This window comes from Elephas maximus, chromosome X (genome assembly GCF_024166365.1).
Source record: "Elephas maximus indicus isolate mEleMax1 chromosome X, mEleMax1 primary haplotype, whole genome shotgun sequence".
NCBI classification, from domain to species: domain Eukaryota; kingdom Metazoa; phylum Chordata; class Mammalia; order Proboscidea; family Elephantidae; genus Elephas; species Elephas maximus.
Window position 1 is genome coordinate 137,329,304 of NC_064846.1, and position 20,086 is coordinate 137,349,389.

The 20,086-nt window shown below is 38.9% G+C and overlaps 1 protein-coding gene across 6 annotated transcripts in view; it reads right to left on the bottom strand.

Moving 5' to 3' along the window:
* Nucleotides 1-20,086, bottom strand: part of SYTL5 (synaptotagmin like 5) — a 640,677-nt gene that overhangs the window by 480,314 nt on the left and 140,277 nt on the right. For all 6 annotated transcript variants that reach the window (XM_049873446.1, XM_049873447.1, XM_049873450.1 and 3 more), the window contains one exon: nt 14,790-15,275. In XM_049873446.1, the coding sequence (XP_049729403.1) occupies nt 14,790-14,908 (119 nt within the window). In that variant the 5' untranslated portion in view covers nt 14,909-15,275. The remainder of the gene's footprint in view (nt 1-14,789; nt 15,276-20,086) is intronic.

Sequence of the window (20,086 nt, forward strand, 5' to 3'; positions counted from 1 at the left end):
AGAGCTATGATACTGAAAAGTAAATATACTTAAGTGAAATAATTAAGAAAGAAAATTAAAAAAAAACAGTTGCCATTGAGTTGACTCTGACCCATGATGACTCCATGTATGTCAGAGTAGAACTGTGCTCCATAGGGTTTTCAATGGCTGATTTTTCAGAAGCAGATCACCAGGCCTTTCTTCCATGTCACCTCTGATGGACTCCAACCTCCGTCCTTTCAGTTAGCAGTACAGTGTCTTAACCATTTGCACCACCTAGGAACTCTGGGAGAAGTAGTCAGAAATACAGAAATACAAGAAAGATCCTAACTAATCTCAAGACCGCAATCAACAAATCCTTATGGACTTTGCAAAAACATTAAACATGTTTTTATATACTACAAAAGGGTAATGACATTCTGGAAACTTTTAGAAAGGATGATGGAGACAAAAAACAGCAAACATTATCTGCCTTTGAAGTCATGATGAAGCCATCCTCTTTGCCTGACATCTCATCCCTGCCTTCTTCCTCTTCTCTATTTCGCTTCCTTTACTGCTTAATAGTTTCTTCTTAATAAATCACTTGTCAACAAATCCTGAGCTCAAGTCTACTTATGGGGACCACAGCCTAAGACAGGGACATCACAAATCATACAACAAAGACAACTCATCACAACTCTAACTTTAACTATAGTCTTAAAATCATAGCAGAAATTGATCTGATATGTAATTAGGAGACCAAGTCTTCCACCTTGGAATAATTTGAAATAAGTATTGTCTCAATTTCTTAGCCTACCAAGGTACAGGATGTGTTTTACTAATCTGAAGCTCAAAGGGTACCTTCTTGAGTATCAAAAACAGCAGGAAATTCTGTTATCAACATGATAAATTACTCAGACGAAGGGGAGGAGGAGATAGAATCAGTACACTAAGAAGTAGGAAAGCTGCATTTCTCTAAGGCACGACAACAAGGATAAAATACTGGGCTTTTTAAAAATTATTGCTATGACACTGAAAGGAGAGAATTAACTTGATGGGAGGAAATTGGGCATTCATACTCGAAAAAAAGATACTTTAAAGAGAACACGTTGTCCTCAAAAAATACTTCCTTTAAAACCACTTCTGCTGCTGAATACGTGCACATACTAGAGGGTATTTTTAGCTTTATAAACATATAGCTCAAGTTTGTTTCTAAAATGTCTACAAATTGAATTTGTGTTAAGTAAATTATTTCAAATGCACAAAGAAAGGGGTTATATGCTCAGCAAAGACTGAAATTAGTACTTAATTTTTCCCACTCTGCCTTTTTAGGTGGTGCTGATGAGACTCATATTTTCAAAGATAAGAGTTATTACAAAAACCACTCTCAGCAGTTTTCCTATTTGTCAGTAACAGTATATAGTACAAGAAATGTCGAGTCACCATTTCTGTGAAATCCATTCAGAAAGACTATCCACATTGTTTTCTTTACGTGCTATGCTTTTTTTTTCTTATATGCTTCATTAGAAACCATTATGGCAATTAATTACTTTCAGATTCCATAGAAAAAAGCATAAGATTTGTGCTGAGCAACAATTAAACAAATCTGATCCATAAGATTAACAATCTAAATTGAACTCATTTTCGGAGACTGCTGGTTATCCCCCAATATCCCCCTATACTCTTTATACCAATATAATTCCCAAATGTTAGCTGGTCCCAAAATAAAGACTATACTTCCCAGCCTTTCTCGCAACTAAATATGGCCATGTGACTATATTCTGGTCAACATAATGCAAATAGGGCCATATGTGAAACCTCTCAGAAATGTCCTTAAGGGAAAGGAACATGCCCATTTTTTTTTTGCCCTTTTTTCTCCTCCCTGCCAACGGGGATGAGGACGTGATGATCAGAGTTAGAGCAGCCGTCTTGGACCATGGGGTGCTAGGCTGTGTTGAAAACGGCAGAACAATCAGTTAGAACTAGTCTAGGTCTCTGGTGAGTGTGGTGCCACCACTACCAGCCCTAGCTTGCTTTCCTTTTGATTTCACATAGGCAAACAAACAAACTTCTCTTTTACTTAAACTACTGTTATTTTGATTTTCTAACATTCCCAGCTGAACCTAACCTCAATTTCTATACCTGTAAGTGGTATGGATGATGTAGTAGAAGAAGAGAAGCATGCAAATTACGGCTTTAAAATGGTGTCTGTGGTCTGTCAAAGATGTAAATTGTTCATAGTTTAAACAAGAATACATCAATTTGATTTGAGTCAATGTTAAAGTGGAGATTGTGAGTGCCAATTCAATAAAATACACAATTTTACTTTTGATAAATTGGAAATTAATTCATCTGTGTTTTTTTTTGTGTCCCTTACACCTTGTGTATAATAAGTGCTTAGCAAACATCTGCTGAATCTTGGAAAAATATTTGCCAAATACATGACAAAGAAAGCTCATACAAATCAATATTGAAACAACAGCATGAACGCCCAATAGTAAATGGACAAAGGCCGGTAATCAAAAATTCACAGAAGAAGAAACACAAATGGTGAATAATCATGTAAAAATGCTTAAACTCACTAATAATCAAATAAATGAAAAATAATGTAAAATTTTACTTATCAAATCAGTAAAGATAGATAATAATAATTTTTATGCTGTCAGAGGTTCAATATCATAGTTTAGTGAAGAGGAAATTGGCACAACTTTTCTGGAAAACAATTTTTCAATAGAAGAGCTTCAACCGTTTGTTATTGTTGTGCGTCATTCAGCTGATTCTGACTCCAAGCGACTCTGCAGGACAGAATAGAACTGCCCCATAGGGTTTCCCAGGCTGTAATCTTTACAGGAGCAGATCGCCAGGTTTTTTTCTCCTGAGGAACGGCTGCTGGTAACAAGCCTTTTAATCCTGCAGCTTTACTTCCTGGATTCAATTTAAAGGAAATATAAATCAAAATACGAATGACGATATATTAAAAATTAAGGCAGAAGATTTAAGAATAAGGATGTTCACGGAAATTAGAATGAATGGCTAAACAAAACATGCATATCCATATTATGAAATCTTATCCATCCAATAAAAATGATGCTTTAAAAATTTTTTAATGACATGAAAAATATTCATGAAATAGTGGTCAGCAAAAATAGAAGATAAAAAGTAACATACACAGTATGGCTCCAATTACATAAAAATTATATAGATACACAGAAAAGTGAACCAAAACCAATCAAACCCATTGCCATCTAGTTGATCCCGACTCATAGCAACCATAAAGTGACAGGAAGGAAATCCAACAAAAGCAGAAATTACTTCTAAATGAGTTTTAAGTTCATATTATATATTTTTTCTTATTTTCTATAATAGATTCTAGTACATTATTTAGTTTAAAAACTTAAAAAAAAGATTCTTTGCTCTGTAAAAGTTGTATACATTTTAGTAATGTCTATGAAATGTTTACTAAAAAAACCCAGTCATGCTTAATTACTCTGCAATAAAGTAATGATTAGAAAAATCATTAAATGCATGTTAGCCTAGTCCTATTATAAATTTTATTTTATTAAACCCTAACTCCTATTAATATAAAAAAAATTTTTTTATATTAATATAGGAGCATTCATATAAAATTACTGTTGCTATAAAATGGTCATCTGAATGAAATCTGAAATGTTTGAGGTGGCATGTTTGTTAGTGAAGTTTTCACTTATATTTTATTTTCTTAGAAAGAAAATGCCTATTTCCCAAGAATATAGTTGACATTTGCTTAATTAGAACTTCCTTTATGAACTGACCTAGCTTTGGGGGATGGGGTCTCTTCACTCTCACTCTGAACCCCAATATCCTACTCCATGAACACTCAGCCATTGTCTTAGTTTCTTAGTGCTGCTCTAACAGAGATACCACAAGTGGGTAGATTTAATGAACAGAAATTAATTTTCTCACAGTTGATGAGGTGACAAGTCCAAATTCAGGGCACCAGTTCTAGAAGGCTCTCTCTCCGTGTTGGCTCTGGGGGAAGGTCCTTGTCTCTCTTCAGCTTCTGTTCCTTGCTTCCTTGGTGATCTTCATGTGGCCTGGCATCTATCTTCCCCCATCTGTGCTTCCTTGCTTCTGTGCCTAATCTGCTCTTTTTCTATCTCAAAAGTGATTGGTTTAAGACACACCCTACACTGATACGGCCTCACTAACATAACGAAGAAAACCCTGTTCCCAAATGGGATTACAAGTGTAAACCAAAAAAATCAAACCTGTTTCTGTCCAGTAAATCCTGATCCATAGTGACCCTATAGGACAGAGTAGAACTGCCCCCCTCAGGGTTTTCAAGGCTGTTATCTTTATTACAGAAGCAGACTGCCACATCTTTGTTCTGTGGAGCAGCTGGTAGGTTCAAACTGCCAACCTTTTGGTTAGCAGCTGAGCTCTTAACCAGTGTACCACCAGGGCTCCTATAAGGGTTAATATTTACAACACATACTTGTGGGGGACATAACAGCCATGTCCTAGATTATGTATAGTCTGTGGTTCTGGAATTTACAGTGAAAGGGAATAGCACCTTCTTAGACATGGCTGTCAATTATCCCCTGCTGACTAGGGACATGCCATCTACACCAATTCTGGTTAGAGACAGTACACAAGGATGGGAAAGGGTACTAAAAGGGACTATAGGGAAGAGTCAAAAATATCTCTATCTCTGCATCTAATCTATGTCTATCTATATATATGTGTTTGTGTGCATGTATGTATAGACTCCACATAGGTAACAATTTTACTTATGACTGTGGTGACTATTATTTCAAAACAACGACAAAATTGGTTTGGCAAATATAAGTTCATTTTTGGACCATCCGATGTTTGAAATGTCCCCAAATACCAGATATTTGTGGCCATATGTCTATGGTGAGACCTATGAGTGAGAATTGCTTAGAGGGAAATGCTGTGGAACCAAAATTTAAGTTAGCTTCCCTATATGTGTGTACGTATTTTAAAATTAATAAGATCTTAGAGAGAAAACCCCAAGATTTTAAATTTATTTAAGGCAGAGCTGGATTTTTTTCTTTTTTTTTTCATTTTTCTGTGACTCATTAAGAGTTTGGGTTTTATTTGGGAGCCAGTACACTTATGCTGGGAGTGTCTGTTAATCCATTAAGAAGCTTTGTAGCAATTCTTTTAGGATTTAAACAAAAGTTTACCAAACTAGAAGTCCACTTCAATAGTTCTCCTGGTGTTTTATGGGGACATTGAGTCTTCAGGCATTTGAGAAGGTCAAATTAATTTTCTTCTTAGCGGCAGTGATAAGATTTGGAAAAACAAACAGCCTGCAGGTCAAACATTTGTAGAGGATTAAGAGCATATTATTGCTTGGCACTTAGTTTCCCTGTCTTCCAAGCTGAATGTATTATTCCCGAAATCTCTTCAAATCCATTTGAACCAAAGATTTAGTTTATCTGCAGGATACAAAAATAGCCAATTCAAATATGCTTTCCCCTTCTGTTTCTCCTTCCTTCTCGTCCCCCAGTACTAAAATGATGGAATCAACCACATAAAGACAAAGCCATAAGGTGATGGCAGTTTCCAGGCTGGGGTCTGTAGTCTCTCGATGATAACTAAGCTCTGGCTTGCTTAGTGGCCTATTTCAGCTGAGCTAGCTGTGTGTAACAAAACAAAATACACTTGCACTTTGGTTTTCAGTTGGTATAAAGAATAGGACAACATAAGGAACTCAGTTTTTATTGTGCAAGAGCAATGGTTCAACAAATGTCATAGTAAACTTGGATAATGCTATACAGATTATAGGTCAGAACTGAAAATTAATGTCTTTCAGTAAGTACTAAATAATGTTCTCTGCTTTGTTCCATTCCTCTGATAGCAAGGCCATTGATGGGGTTTCAAGAGGGTCTGAATAGATGCATTTATTGCCTAAGTATCACAACATAGAGGAAAGGGAGGCAGTACGAAATAAGAGAACATCAGTTCTGATGTTTACAGTTGAGAAATTAATTTCTCTAAGTGTCTGTTGCCATATCTATAACCAGTAACCAGTTGCCATTGAGTTGACTCTGACTCATGGCAACTGCATGTGTGTCAGAGTAGAACTGTGCTCCACAGGATTTTCAGTGGCTGATTTTTTTGTAAGTAGATTGCCAGGCTTTTCTTCTGAGGCACCTCTAGGTAGATTGGAACCTTCAATCTTCTGGTTAGCAGTTGAGCATGTTAACCATTTGCATCACCCAGGGACTCCTTCACATCTATCCCACCCAGTGCTGTCAAGTCGATTCCGACTCATAGCGACCCTACAGGACAGAGTAGAACTGCCCCATAGAGTTTCCAAGGAGCACCTGGCGGATTTGAACTGCCGACCCTTTGGTTAGCAGCCATAGCACTTAACCACTACGCCACCAGGGTTTCTTCACATCTATAGAACATTATAATAGCAGACACCTCAGGGTTGCCATGGGGATTAAATGAGGATACATTTGTGAATTGAGCAATACATTCTCTGGTATGAGGTAGTTTACCTTCCATACTGGGATGGATAGTGTTCCCTCAAAACTCATACCCTTCCTGGAACCTCAGAATGTGACCTTATTTGGAAATAAAGCTTTTGCAAATATAATTAGTATGAAATCATACCGGAGTAGGGTGGGCTCCTAATCCAATATGAGTGATGCCCTTATAACAACAGGAGGAGAGACACACAGACACACAAGAAGAATGCCAGGTGTCTTAGTTATCTAGGGCTGCTATAACAGAAATACCAAAAGTGGATGGTTTTAAAAACAGAAATTAATTTTCTCACAGTCTAGTAGGCTAGAAGTCAAAATTCAGGGAGTCAGCTCCTAGGAAGGCTTTCTCTCTCTCTTGGCTCTGGAGGAAGGTCCTTGTCATCAATCTTCCCCTGGACAAGGAGTTTCTCCGCACAGGAACGCTGGGTCCTGACACTGTTTCCTTGGTGGTATGAGGTCTTCATTTCTGTTTGCTTCTCTCTTTTATATCTCAAAAGAGACTGGCTTAAGACACTACCTAATCTTATAGATCTCATCAATATAACTGCCACTAATCTATCTCATTACATCATAGTGATAGGATTCACAACACATAGGGAAATCCATCAGATGACAAAATAAGAGACAATCATACAATACTGGGAATCACGACCTAGCCAAGTTGACTGATGTTTTTGGGGGACACAATTCAATTCATGACACCAGGTGATGAAGGAGACAGAGATTGGAGTGGTGTGTCTACAAACCATGGATTGCCAGAAACACCAGAAAGCTAGGACAAAGCCATGGAACAGATTCTCTCATAAAGCCCTCAGAAAGAGAGAGAGCATGGCCAAGCCAGCACCTTGATTTCAGATTTGTGGCCTTCAGAACCGTGAAAGAATAAATTTCTGTTGTTTTAAGCCACTCAGTTCATAGTACTTTGTTACAGCAGTCATAGGAAACTAATACACCATTTTTTTTTTCCCCTCCTGGCCCTCCTGAAAGGTCAGATATATTGCTCAGAAGTCAAAAGTAGCCAAAGAGTGGAGTATGGGCTTTGAAGCCATACCATGTGGCTACAAATAACAGCTTTGCCACTTTCTAGCTGTGAAACTTTGGACGCGTTATTTAATTTAGCACCTCATCTGTAAATGAAGATATTAATAGTTCTTACCTCATTGGGAAAATAAATTCGTAACCTGTCCCTCACAATTTTGCAAAGCCTTCTTGTTTTCTATACCTCCACATTCATTTTACCATTCTTCTAGTAGAGGCAATGAAATACATTTAAGCTGTTACAGGACATGAATTACTACAGATGGGGTGAAGCATAAAAATGTTCTGAAGATGGCAGAACCCTGTAAAATTATCTAACTTCCCAGACAGGAGCTCCATCTCTGATATCTGACCGTCTCTAGTCCAACTCTACCTTTTCTCTTGGACTATTTAAGCATTCAGCTGCTAACCAAAAGGTAGGCAATGCGAATCCACCAGCTGCTCCTTGGAAACCCTATAGGGCAGTTTTACTCTGTCCTGTAGGGTCACTATGAGTCGGAATCGACTCAATGGGCGACAGGTTTTTTGGTATAGGTGTCTTGCTTCTCCCTGAGATGGCTATCAGGGTTTTCAAATATATTCCCAAGGCTAGAACCTAACAAGGTGTATGTCTTCAACACCAAGGGACAATAAAATGCAGCCCTTGGGCAAGTCTGTCCCACTGCCTGTTTTTATAATAAAGTTTTATTGGAACGCATCCTTGCCCATTCATTTACATGTTATCTAATAGCAGAGCTGAGTAGCTGCAACAGAGAACATATGCCCTGTAAAGCCTAAAATATTCACTATCTGGCCCTTTACAGAAAAAGTTTGCTGACCCGTGGTCTACACCACAGATAAAGCCTGATCCATGACTACAAACTTCTTTATGGATTCGACAAGCAGATCGTGTCTGACCTCTTCCATAATTCCAACAATAAATGCATAGCATTTGGCCCATAGAAGGTGTCAACGGATGCTGATTAATTCTGACTCTTGGGGACTGTAGAATGCTTTTGTCTGCATGCACCAGAAAATCTGATCCAAACTGCTATAAACAACAAGGAAATACGTTATCTTACTTAAGTAAGAACTCCAGAACTGTGATAGGCTCAAGTATATCAGGATGCTGACAGTAATTCTTGGCCATTTTCGTGGTTCAGCTTCATCAATGTGCTGGCTTTCATCCTCAACAGCAACTGAGATAATTGAACATATCCAGTGGGTGAGAGAACCTTCCATAAAATCGGGGCTATATATCTAATTGGGTCATGCTTGGTCTTATGTACACCCACGGACCAATAATATTTGTCAGGGGAGCCCCAATCATGGTATGGTTAGATATAATTAAAAAATCCACTGTTGGAGCTGGGCATGGAGTAGACACCTGAACAAAACTGAGGTTTGGTTGGGGAGGAAGAAAGGAGAAATGTACACTGCAAGCCCACCAATAATGTTCACCATTGGGAAAAGTCCAACATTAGGTGCCAAAGAGAAGGTAATCCCAGATATGTTTTTGTGTATGGTGACTGTTATGGACTGAATTGTGCCCCCCACTCCCCAGTTTATGTTGAAGGCCTAACTTCTGGTGCCTGTGAAAATGACCTCTTTGGAAGTAGAGTTTCTGAAAGTGTTATTGGTTATATAAATATTAAGTCATACCAGAGTTGAATGGGTTTTTAGGTAAGCAAGATCAAGTAGAGTATGAATGTTTTAATGAGATTTTTTAGAGTAGATACTATGAACCTACATACAATTTTATGTTAGTCTGAGTTCTTCCAGTATTTGAAAAATCTAAGGCACAAATTAATCAACAAAGGCATATATTTTGTGCTTCTGAACTGTCAGAATTTTTCTTCCATTTGCAATCACTGTTGATAGCTCGATTTTCTTTGTATTAATTCTTCCCTTTTTCTTCATTGCATTAAAGCCATCAATAAATCTAAGTGATTTGTTCTCTACAGGAAAAATTTTAAAATACTCTTACTCTCTTTATAGTCAAAACTTGTGCCTGATAATATCCTACCATTCCTTCCTGCTTGATCTGAAGGAGAAGAATAAATATATTTGAGTCTCATAGATGAACCCAGAATACTCTGATAGTAGGCAGATACTTTTTGTCCCAGGCTATGACTGATGTTGTTGTTGTGCGGCATGGAGTCGATTCTGACATATAGCGACCCAATATGACAGTGTAGGACTTCCCCATAGGGCTTTCTTGGCTATAATCTTTATGAAAGCGGATCGATAGGTCTTTCTCCCACTACGATTGATACCTGGAGGCAATTATCATGCCTTCCATTGACTTCTGGGTGCGGAATACTTTCACTTGCACCCAGAGGCCTGTCCCACCTTAACTAATGCCAAGCTTCAATGGCTACGTGGACTTTGGAGCACAGTTGGGCATCAGGCCTAAAATGTTGATTCAATACAATTTTTACACTCTACCTATTCTATTTTCTTCATCTCTAAGGACAGCCTGCTCAAACAAATAAATCCACTGCTTCCTCCAGAACTCCAATTTACAGACACTCCAGATCTGTTTCTTCTTTGTAGTCCTTATAATTCTTAAAAAATGTGATTAAACTTCCCTTTCCTTTAGAAATCCATTAGCAGAATCTGAAGGTGATTTTGTGGTTCATAGTAAACACAGCTGACTTATATTTTCCAACTGTCAAAATCCTTTTCACATTTCAAGGCCGTGATCCTCTGTGAAACTGTTCCTTCAACTTCTGTCTAATTCATAGTTAATTATGTCTTCCTCTAGGCTTCCATAAAACACCAACTTATACCTCTGTATAGTGAAAAACTATTATTGTAATAGCTAGCACCAATGTTTACTGTTACAGAAAAATCTGTTACACGTTGAAATTCCTTGTGCTGATGGTTTTGGAGGATATCAGGGAGAAAAGGGCTAAGTTCCCTATCTGGTCTGGCAAAGACAAAATAAAGAATAGCCACAAGTGGTGAGATGCAAGGGGAGAGGAAGAATTTAACAGAAGCAAGTAGTGGAGTTAGCATTAGCCGGGAAATTCACAAAAGTATGGGAAACGTGGCTACTGCAAATTTTACCTACATCCTGAGACAGTGTCATTTTCTGGTCTTTGGGTTATGCCTCTAGTTTGCACTTACTTCACTCCACCTTGCACTGTCTTTAGCTGATCATGTATCCGTCTTCCCCACCAGCCTGTGAACTTCTATATTGGGGGTCTTAAGCCTTCTGATGCCATGATTCCTCCCCTCCCCCTGGCAGTCTGGGGAAGCTTATGGATTCCCTCTCAGAATCATGTTTTTGTTCACATAAATTATACAAGTTTACAAAGAAAATCAATTATACTGAAATACAGTTATTAAAATATCTTAAAAACAGCATAGTAGTATAATAACACAGGTACATTATTAACACATTAAATAGTAAGATGCTGTGCCATGTATCTGGAGCCCCTGGGTGGAGCAAACAGTTAACACACTCGGCTGCTAACTGAAAGGCTGGTGGTTTGAGTCTACCCAGAGGTGCCCTGGAAGAGAGGCCTGGTGATCTATTTCCAAAGAATGAGCCACTGAAAACCCTATGGAGCACAGTTGTACTCTGATACACATGGGGTTTGCCATGAGTTAGAATCCATAGCAAACATTTTTTTTTCTTTCCTTTTTTTTTTTTTTTGGTGGCAGATCTAATAACTACCATAATTTTATTAGTGTCTCAGGTTGGGTTGTGTAGAAGCTGACTCTGAAATGTGAATTTGTGTGCAGGAGACACCTGCAAAGGAGTGGGGGAGACAAGACAGGGAAGTGGAGAGTGGCTAAGCCAAGGGGTGATTTCCAGGTGAAGTCGAGCATCAGCCTGATCTCACAGAGAACTCTGAAGCATTAATTACACTGCAAAGTGCGTCCTGCCTTGAGTCAAGGGGTTCCTGTACCTGTCAGTCATTGGCTTTGGCTTGCCCAGTAGGGACATAAACTCAAGTTTACTTGGCACGTGTGGTTCTATAATCTTATGGGCAACTCCAGTTACCCAAAGGCAATCCTCTGGGGAAGGTAGTAGGTGCAAATCTTTAGAAGTAAAAAACCAAAAACCAGTTGCCATCAAGTTGATTCTGACTCATGGTGATCCTATGTGTGTCAAAGTTGAACTGTGCTCCCCCATAGGATTTTCAATGGCTGATTTTTTTGGAAGTAGATTGCCAGGCCTTTCTTCCAAGGTGCCTCTAGGTGGACCTGAACGTCCAGCCTTTCAGTTAGCAGCCAAGTGTGTTAACCCTTTACACTACCCAGGGACTCTACTTAGAAACATTCAGAAACTGGGGGATGAGCACACAGGTCCTACCAAGGGTCACTGATTGGAGCACTGATAGCGTCTGCTAAACTCAGTTCCATCAGGTCGATTTCAACTCATAGTGACCCCATAGGGTTTCTGAGGCTGTAAATCTCTATGGAAGCTGACTGCCACATCTTTCTCCCCCACAGTATCCACTACAACTAGTAAATCAAGGGCAATGAAAATCAACCAATAGGGTAAATTATTATAGCCATCAATTATTGAGTGTTTCCTGTATTCCAGCACTATTCTAAGCTCTTTACAACTTTAACTGGAAACCCTGGTGATGTAGTGGTTAAGTGCTACGGCTGCTAACCAAAAGGTCAGCAGTATTTATTTAATCCTTACAACAACCTTATAAGGTAGCTCATGTTACCATTTCTGTTTTGTCAGATAAGGAAACTAGATTTACCTGAGGAAGCAATCTATCTAAAGTGACACAAGGATTTTATGGTACAACTAAGATTTGAACCCTGGATGTATGACTCAACATGCCCCCTAAACACTCTGTCACCCCACATGGCAGGACTTCTCAATATAGGAGGCTGTTAAGAGTGTCAGAGCCTGAGTCATCTGGTGTAAGTTCGTATCACGGTAACTCAGAATGAAATGAAGCAACACATTTAAAGCAGTTAGCACAGAACACTCAATAAATACTAACCACTGTTGTTATTTTTAAAAAGGGAACAAAACATAGCAGCTTAAAAAAAATCTATTTCCTAGAAAAGTATCTCTTGAATGGATAAAAGTGTTTCTTCTGTTATTTTCAAAAAAGTTTAAAGAGCCACTTCATTCTTAATAGCTCTGCTGTATATTTTGCAATTTGGCTCCATTCTTCACAGGGAATAAAGAAAGAAGACAAGAGAAGAAAAACTGAAAGGGGAAAAGGAAGGGGGAGTATAATAGATTATTACTAAATGTTATTGAGACTGACAGAAACAAATACTCTGAACCAAGTCTTATTGTACTTCTGTGTTTCCTGGGATCTGGTTATTAAATTGTTTCTTCCTGAACCCCCCAAAAAAAGGAAGTAATTTTTAATTGTCTTGAGACTTTCATCAATATCTGGTTAATACCTCCCATAGACAATATAACTTTTCGCAGCATATGAGAAAAATTACTCGCTTTTCAATGCCAAAAATATCATTTCTGATTTCTTTAAAAGTATTAACTGCATTTCATCACCACCTGAATTCCAGACTATTACAAATTTAATTGTATTCCCCCAAAAGATATGTTGAAGACCTAACCCCTGGTACCTGTGAATGTGACCTTGTTTGAAAATAAGATCTTTGAAAATGTTATTAATTACGTTAGCATGAGGTCATACTGGAGTAGAGAGAGTCCTAATCCAATACGACTGGTGTTCCTATAAAAAGAGGAAACGACACACAGAGCCAGAAACAGAGGGAAGAAGCCATGTGAAGGTGGAGACAGAGATTGGAGTGATGCATCTATAAGCCAAGGATTTACAGGGATTGCTGGGGACCACCAGAAAGAAGCTAGGAAGACGCAAGGAAGGATCTTCCCCAAGAAGCTTCAGAGGGAGTATGGCGCTGCTGACATCTTGATTTCTGACTTCTAGTGTCCAGAACTGTGTGACAATAAATTCCTTTTGTTTTAAGCCACCTAGTTTGTGGTACTTTGTTATGGCAGCCCTAGGAAACTAATAAATAGTCACAGAAAAAGTGCAATAATTTTAACCAAAGCTTTTGTTTCTTCAAGATTGGTTGAATATCTTGGAGGAATAGAAAGGAAGATTCTGGGCTCTTGACTGCGAACTAAGCATCAATCAAGAATATTTCAATGTTGTACTAATTCTAAGGAAGCTAACTCCTTTAGGCACATCGAAGATTTCTGCAACACGTGAAGATAATCTTATGACAAACTTTCTCCTAAAGTAAAATAAACATAAGCTTCTGATTACAGTTTTGGGAGCCACAGAAGACACAAAAGCTACATGCTGCACAATTGACAGTGACTGAGGGGGGAACTGTGTTTGTTTATGCTCCTTTCTTCAGGAGTGAGATGCAATAGTCAAATATATTTAACAATCAGCACAGTACAGATATAGCAGCCAATTGGAATGAATGTTAAAACCAATCAGAAAGATGCTGTGGCCATTCAGATGATGCAATAAATCAGAATAGATGTGGTGACCAATCAGAATGATGTTTTGACTATTCAGAACAGATGATGCAACCAATCAGAATGGATGTTGCAACCAATTAGAATGATGCTCTGATTATTTAGAACAGGTGATGCAATTAGTATGGATGCTGGCTGAAACTGAGGTAAAGTCATACAGTGGGAACCAGCCAAAGATCAGCCCTCTCTACAACTGATGTGAAATCCAATTGCACCTATATTACTCAGCTCTCATCACACAAAAATAGAAACTTATTTCAAGAAATTCAGGTGATTTCTGAGACACAATGGAAACTTGCCACTTTCCAAATCTCCCTCTTCTCCGAGCTATGTGGAGGTAAATTCCCAGTAAGACTGATCTAGAAAGGCATTATAAATAAGTAATAGCTAATATTTTTGAGCACTTATGTGCCAGGCACTATACATGCATTATCTTACTTAATCATTACAACAAACTTATGAGGTCAGTACTATTATTATCCTTGCTTTACCTATGAGGAAACTGAGGCATAGAGAAGTTGAGTAGCTTGCTCAAGGTCACACAACTAATACATGCCAGAGCCCATACTCAAACTTGGGCAGTCCTTACTCTTAATTACTAGTTATGAAATCATTAGCAAATGGGCAATGTCATCAACATCTTACTATTATCCCAATTCATTCCTCCCATCTGGATAAATGGTAAAGTGTCAAAAATGTTTTCTAATAATTGGGCTACTTCTGGGAACTCATGAAGTCAACAGCCACTGTCTGCAGTGCAGTCATAGTTGCCCCATTTCTGATCTAAATTGCTTCAAGCAAGCAAAAAGCAGTCAAGGAGAACAGAAAAGATAAAAGAACATTACCTTATTCTCTTATCCTCCACTTTTTTCAAATATTCATCTCTTTTTAGAACTCCTAGAATCATTTCCTTCTCATGATCCAATAAAAATGACAGATTGATGTACTCCGAGTTCTTAGACATGGTATTTTAGCAGCAACTCTGAATAGCAGTGGTCGAATGTTCCAGAAAGTGAATCAGTATTCACAATTGTTAAAGTCCTGTTGATCAGTTAAGGGTCACTCAATTGCTCAATGTCAAGTGGTTTTTATAAGGTCTCGGCTGAATAACCAATGATGGTTTGGTATTTTTTCAGGCTACACAAAAAACAGGCTCCACTGGGATTACATTCCAAAAAAGTCATTATTGTTTTAACTGAAAAAGATCTCCAAAGCCTTTGTTGCAGCATGCAGTCAGACGACAGCTGAGTTTCACTAATGATGCTCAACTTCAAAGCTTCAGAAATCTATAGAGCAGGGATCAGATTTGCTGGGACAGAAACCTGAAAACACTAAAAAGGTAGAGAAAACAAAGGAGAGAAAAATTAATTAGGCCATTTTCCCCATAGCACTGGTAAAAGTGTCTAATTTTTGAAACAGTGATATAGCTAACTCAATGAAACCCAAACTTTTTCGATCAGAAAACACGCTTTTTTTAAATACTGTGTGTTTATTGGGGCCCTGGTGGCACCATGGTTAAGCATTTGGCTGCTAACCAAAAGGTCGGCAGTTTGAATCTACCAAGTGCTCCTTGGAAACTCTGTGGGGCAGTTCTACTCTGACTTATAGGGTCGCTATGAGTCGGAATCAACTGGATGGCAGCGGGTTTGGGTTTTTTTTTTTTTTGATGTGCCTATTACCATGAAACATCACTTATTAGTTGATTCCAGGTTCTCTATGTAAATTTAATTTCTTCCATTATGATTAGCTTCCTCTGCCAGTCAGATCCCATTACCACCCTTGCAGCTGACTCACAGGTAAAATAGAGGTAGCACTTTGAAACGCAAAGTGCACAGTCTGGACTGTCCACGACAGTTCAGGGCCCTTAAGTGGCTCCCTATCATTGTTCCTCCCTCCCTCCCGATTCCTAGGACCACAGCACGAATTGGCGCTACCTGTATCAACCTGAATATATCCCACATAGTGTTGAATGAAAAATTAAGTTACAGAAAAATTCATGCAGAATGATTAACATATACATTAAGGATATAATTTAGAAATGTATATATATTTGTAGCATATATATATATAAGGAAATGCACAGGAAATTCAGGATTGTGATTACCTCTGGGTTTTTTTTTTTCTGGGGTCAGAGAGGGACGCAGAGGGGCTTCAAGTGTATTGAGTAATGTCTTATTCTCAATATGGGTGTATATATCTCAAAATGTGCATAGTTGTTTTTGAATTATTCTAGGTGTGTACCATATACTGCAAAACAGATGTTTTAAAGCTACACTTGCCAGGTCCTGCTTCTCGTCCTAACTGTTAAACACATTCTTTCATCAGCCTAACACCTAGATTCTCTCTGTCCAGCTCCTTTAGAATGATGACTCTTAGGGTGATCTACCTGGTTTTGTGATTTGCTATCATCCCAATACAGTGTCCCTCAACTTTCCCCCAGCTCCATGAACTACAGTCTACATGCAAGTTACACTTGGTTTGCTGGGCTGTAGCCAGGCTTCCAGGCACAATTAGATACATACTCAAAGGCTGCTTTGAAGCCTGGCATTAGCCCTAAGGTCAAGCTGACCTCAAAGTCTCAGGAGACCTGAAAGGATGGGATCTTATCCAGAGCCTCCCCAACTCTCCAAAGCCCCCATGTGTTTGTTCCATACATTGTGCACCAAACCAGAACTTTGCTGAAATGACTCAGAACTGAAATGCTCACATCAGTGCAGACTCTCTGGGTTTATGCCAGGCCTTTTTTTTCCATATCCAAAGCCCTAGACACAGCAAGGATCAAAGGGCCCCAAGGTTGACATGAACAGGAAGCAATAGGGTTAAGAGCAAAAGGGGATTTTCAGAAAGGCTAAAGCAGTGTTCCCACTTTGGTTTTCTCATCACTGTCAACTGTGGTTTCCTCAGGTAGAGAACGCAATTGGTTTTTCCACCCTTTGTGTGTCTTATCTGGTTTTATGCTGGAAAACTAATTTGGTGACTCAGTGAATGACATTATAGAAAAAAATTTTTTTTCTATAAAAAAAAAAAATAACCGGGTTTAATTAAGACAAATTTTGTGTTTGAAATGTCAGAGATTTAGAATGTCCTATGCTTATACTCTATAGGATTGTGTTTAGAAATTATTCAAGGGGTTAAAACCAAAAAACAAAATCTGGTGCCATCAAGTTGATTCTGACTCATAGCAACCCTATAAGTCAGAGTAGAACTGCCTCCATAGAGTTTCCAAGGAGTGCCTGGTAGATTCAAACTGCCGACCTTTTGATTAGCAGCCATAGCACTTAACCACACCACCACCAGGGTTTCCATTCAGGGAGTTGGGGGCTATAAAAATGCTTGACCTAAAGCTTATGGTTATCCATACCTTGAGCTGTAAATGCAAGTATGCCCTCTAAAAACTCAAGGGTTTGCCCTATGAGGTGAATAAAGTGAGAGTAATAATACCATATGGAGCCCTGGTGGCACAGTGGTTAAAGCACTCGGCTGCCAATCAAAAGGTCAGCAGTTTGAACCCAGCAGCCTCTCCACAGAAGAAAGATGTGACAGTCTGCTTCCATAAAGATTTATAGCCTTGGAAACCCTATGGGGGCAGTTCTGCTTTGTCCTGTAGGATCACTATGAGTCAGAACTGACTTGATAGCAATGGGTGAATAACACCATAGGCAGCACATAAAGGTAACAGAGAAGTCAGGAAATCAAGCAAAGATAGAAGAAAATAAAATTGCCCTGTGGGAGTTAATTCTGTTTTGTTTTGAACTTCTTTTTTTTTTTCACGTATTTTATTTTTACAGTTGTTGAGAATATACACAGCAAAACATACACCAATTCAACAGTTTCTACATGTACAATTCAGTGACATTGATTACATTCAAGTTGTGCAGCCATTCTCACCCACTTTTCTGAGCTGTTCCTCCCCCATTAACATAAACTAACTGCTCTCTAAGCTTCTGTCTAATCTTTTGAGTTGCTGTTGTCAATTTGATCCCATATAGATAGATCTTAAAAGAGCATAATGCTCGAGACAGAAATACTTTACTAATTAAGCAAAATTATTGTTTGATTTTAAGAAGATTTCAGCAGATTTTTTAAAATTGTACTTTAGATGAAGGTTTACAGAACAAACTGGCTTCTCATTAAACAGTTAATACACACATTGTTTTACGACATTGGTTACCAACCCCACAGCATGTCAACACTCTCCCTTCTTGACCTTAGGTTCCCAATCACCAGCTTTCCTCTCCCCTCCTGCCTTCTAGTCTTTGCCCCTGGGCTGGTGTGCCCCTTTGGTCTCGTTTTGTTTTATGGGCCTGTCTAATCTTTGGCTGGAAACCCTGGTGGCATAGTGGTTAAGTGCTACACTTGCTAACAAAAGGGTTGGCAGTTCGAATCCGCCAGTCGCTTCTTGGAAACTCTATGGGGCAGTTCTACTCTGTCCTATAGGGTCGCTATGAGTCGGAATCAACTCAACGGCACTGGGTTGGGTTTGAATCTTTGGCTGAAGGGTGAACCTCAAGAGTGACTTCATTACTGAGCTAAGAGGGTGTCCGGGGGCCATACTCTCAGGGTTTCTCCAGTCTGTCAGGCCAGTAAGTCTGGTCGTTTTTGTGAGTTAGAATTATGTTCCACATTTTTTTTCCAGCTCTGTCCAGGACCCTCTATTGTGATCTGTCAGAGCAGTCAGTGGTGGTAGCCAGGCACCCTCTAGTTGTACTGGACTCAGTCTGGTGGTGGCTGTGGTTGTTGTAGTCCATTAGTCCTTTGGACTAATCTTTCCCTTGTGTCTTTAGTTTTCTTCTTTCTTCCTTGCTCCTGAAGGGGTAAGACCAGTGGGGTATCCTAGATGGCCACTCACAGGCTTTTAAGGCCCCAGATGCTACTCACCAAAGTAGACTGTAGAACATTTTCTTTATAAACTATGTTATGCCAATTGAGCTAGCTGATCCCCGAGACCATAGTTCCCACAGCCCAGCAATTAGGTCCCTCAGGGACTTTGGATGTGTCTATGGAGCTTCCATGACCTTGCCTTGTGCAGGTTGTGCTGGCTTCCCCAGTATTGTGTACTGTCTTATCCTTCACCAAAGTTACCACTTACCTATTGTCTGTTTAGTGTTTTTCTATCCCCACCCCTTCCCTCCCTTGTAACCATCAAAGATTATTTCTTCTTGTGTGTAAACCTTCTCATGAAGGTTTTTACAGTAATGGTCTCATACAATATTTGTCCTTTTTTGATTGACTTATTTCACTCTGCATAATGTCCTCCAGATTCATTCATGTTATAAGATGCTTCACAGGTTCATCATTGTTCTTTATTGTTGCATAATACTCCATTGTGTGTATGTAAACCACAGTTTGATTATCCATTTATCTGTTGATAGGCATCTAGGTTGTTTCCATCTTTTTGCTATTATGAACAATGCTGCAATGAACATGGGTGTGCATATGTCTATATGTGTGATGACTCTTATTTCTCTAGGATATATTCCTAGGAGTGGGGTTGCTGGATTAAATGGTATTTCTATTTCTAGCTTTCTAAGGAAGCGCTATATTGTTTTCCAAAAAGGCAGTATCATTTTGCATTCCTACCAGCAGTGCATAAAAAAAAAAAGAGTTCCAATTTCCTGCAGCCTCTCCAACATTTGTTATTTCCTGTTTTTTTTTATTCACGCCAGTAATGCTGGGGTGAGATGGTATCTCATTGTGGTTTTGATTTACATTTTTTTAATGGCTAGTGATACTGGGCATTTCCTCATGTGTCTGTCAGCCCCTTCGATGTCTTCTTTGGTGAAGTGTCTGTTCTTTTTCTTTGCCCATTTTTGAATTGGATTATTTGTCTTTTTATTGTAGAGGCATTGGATTTTATAATATTAGGCCCTCTAGCATTGATCCTGACGGCACTGGGTTTTTTTGTGGCGTTGATCCTAATTTTTCTTCTGTGATCTTTATAGTTTTTGGTTTTATATTTAGGTTTTTGATCGATTTTGAATTAATTTTTGTGTATGGTGTGAGGTATGGGTCCTGTTTCATTTTTTTGCAGATGGACTTCCAGTTTGCCAGCACCATTTGTTAAAAAGACTGACTTTTCCCCATTCGATGGACTTTAGGCCCTTGTCCAAGATCAGGTCACCACAGGTGGATGGATTTACAT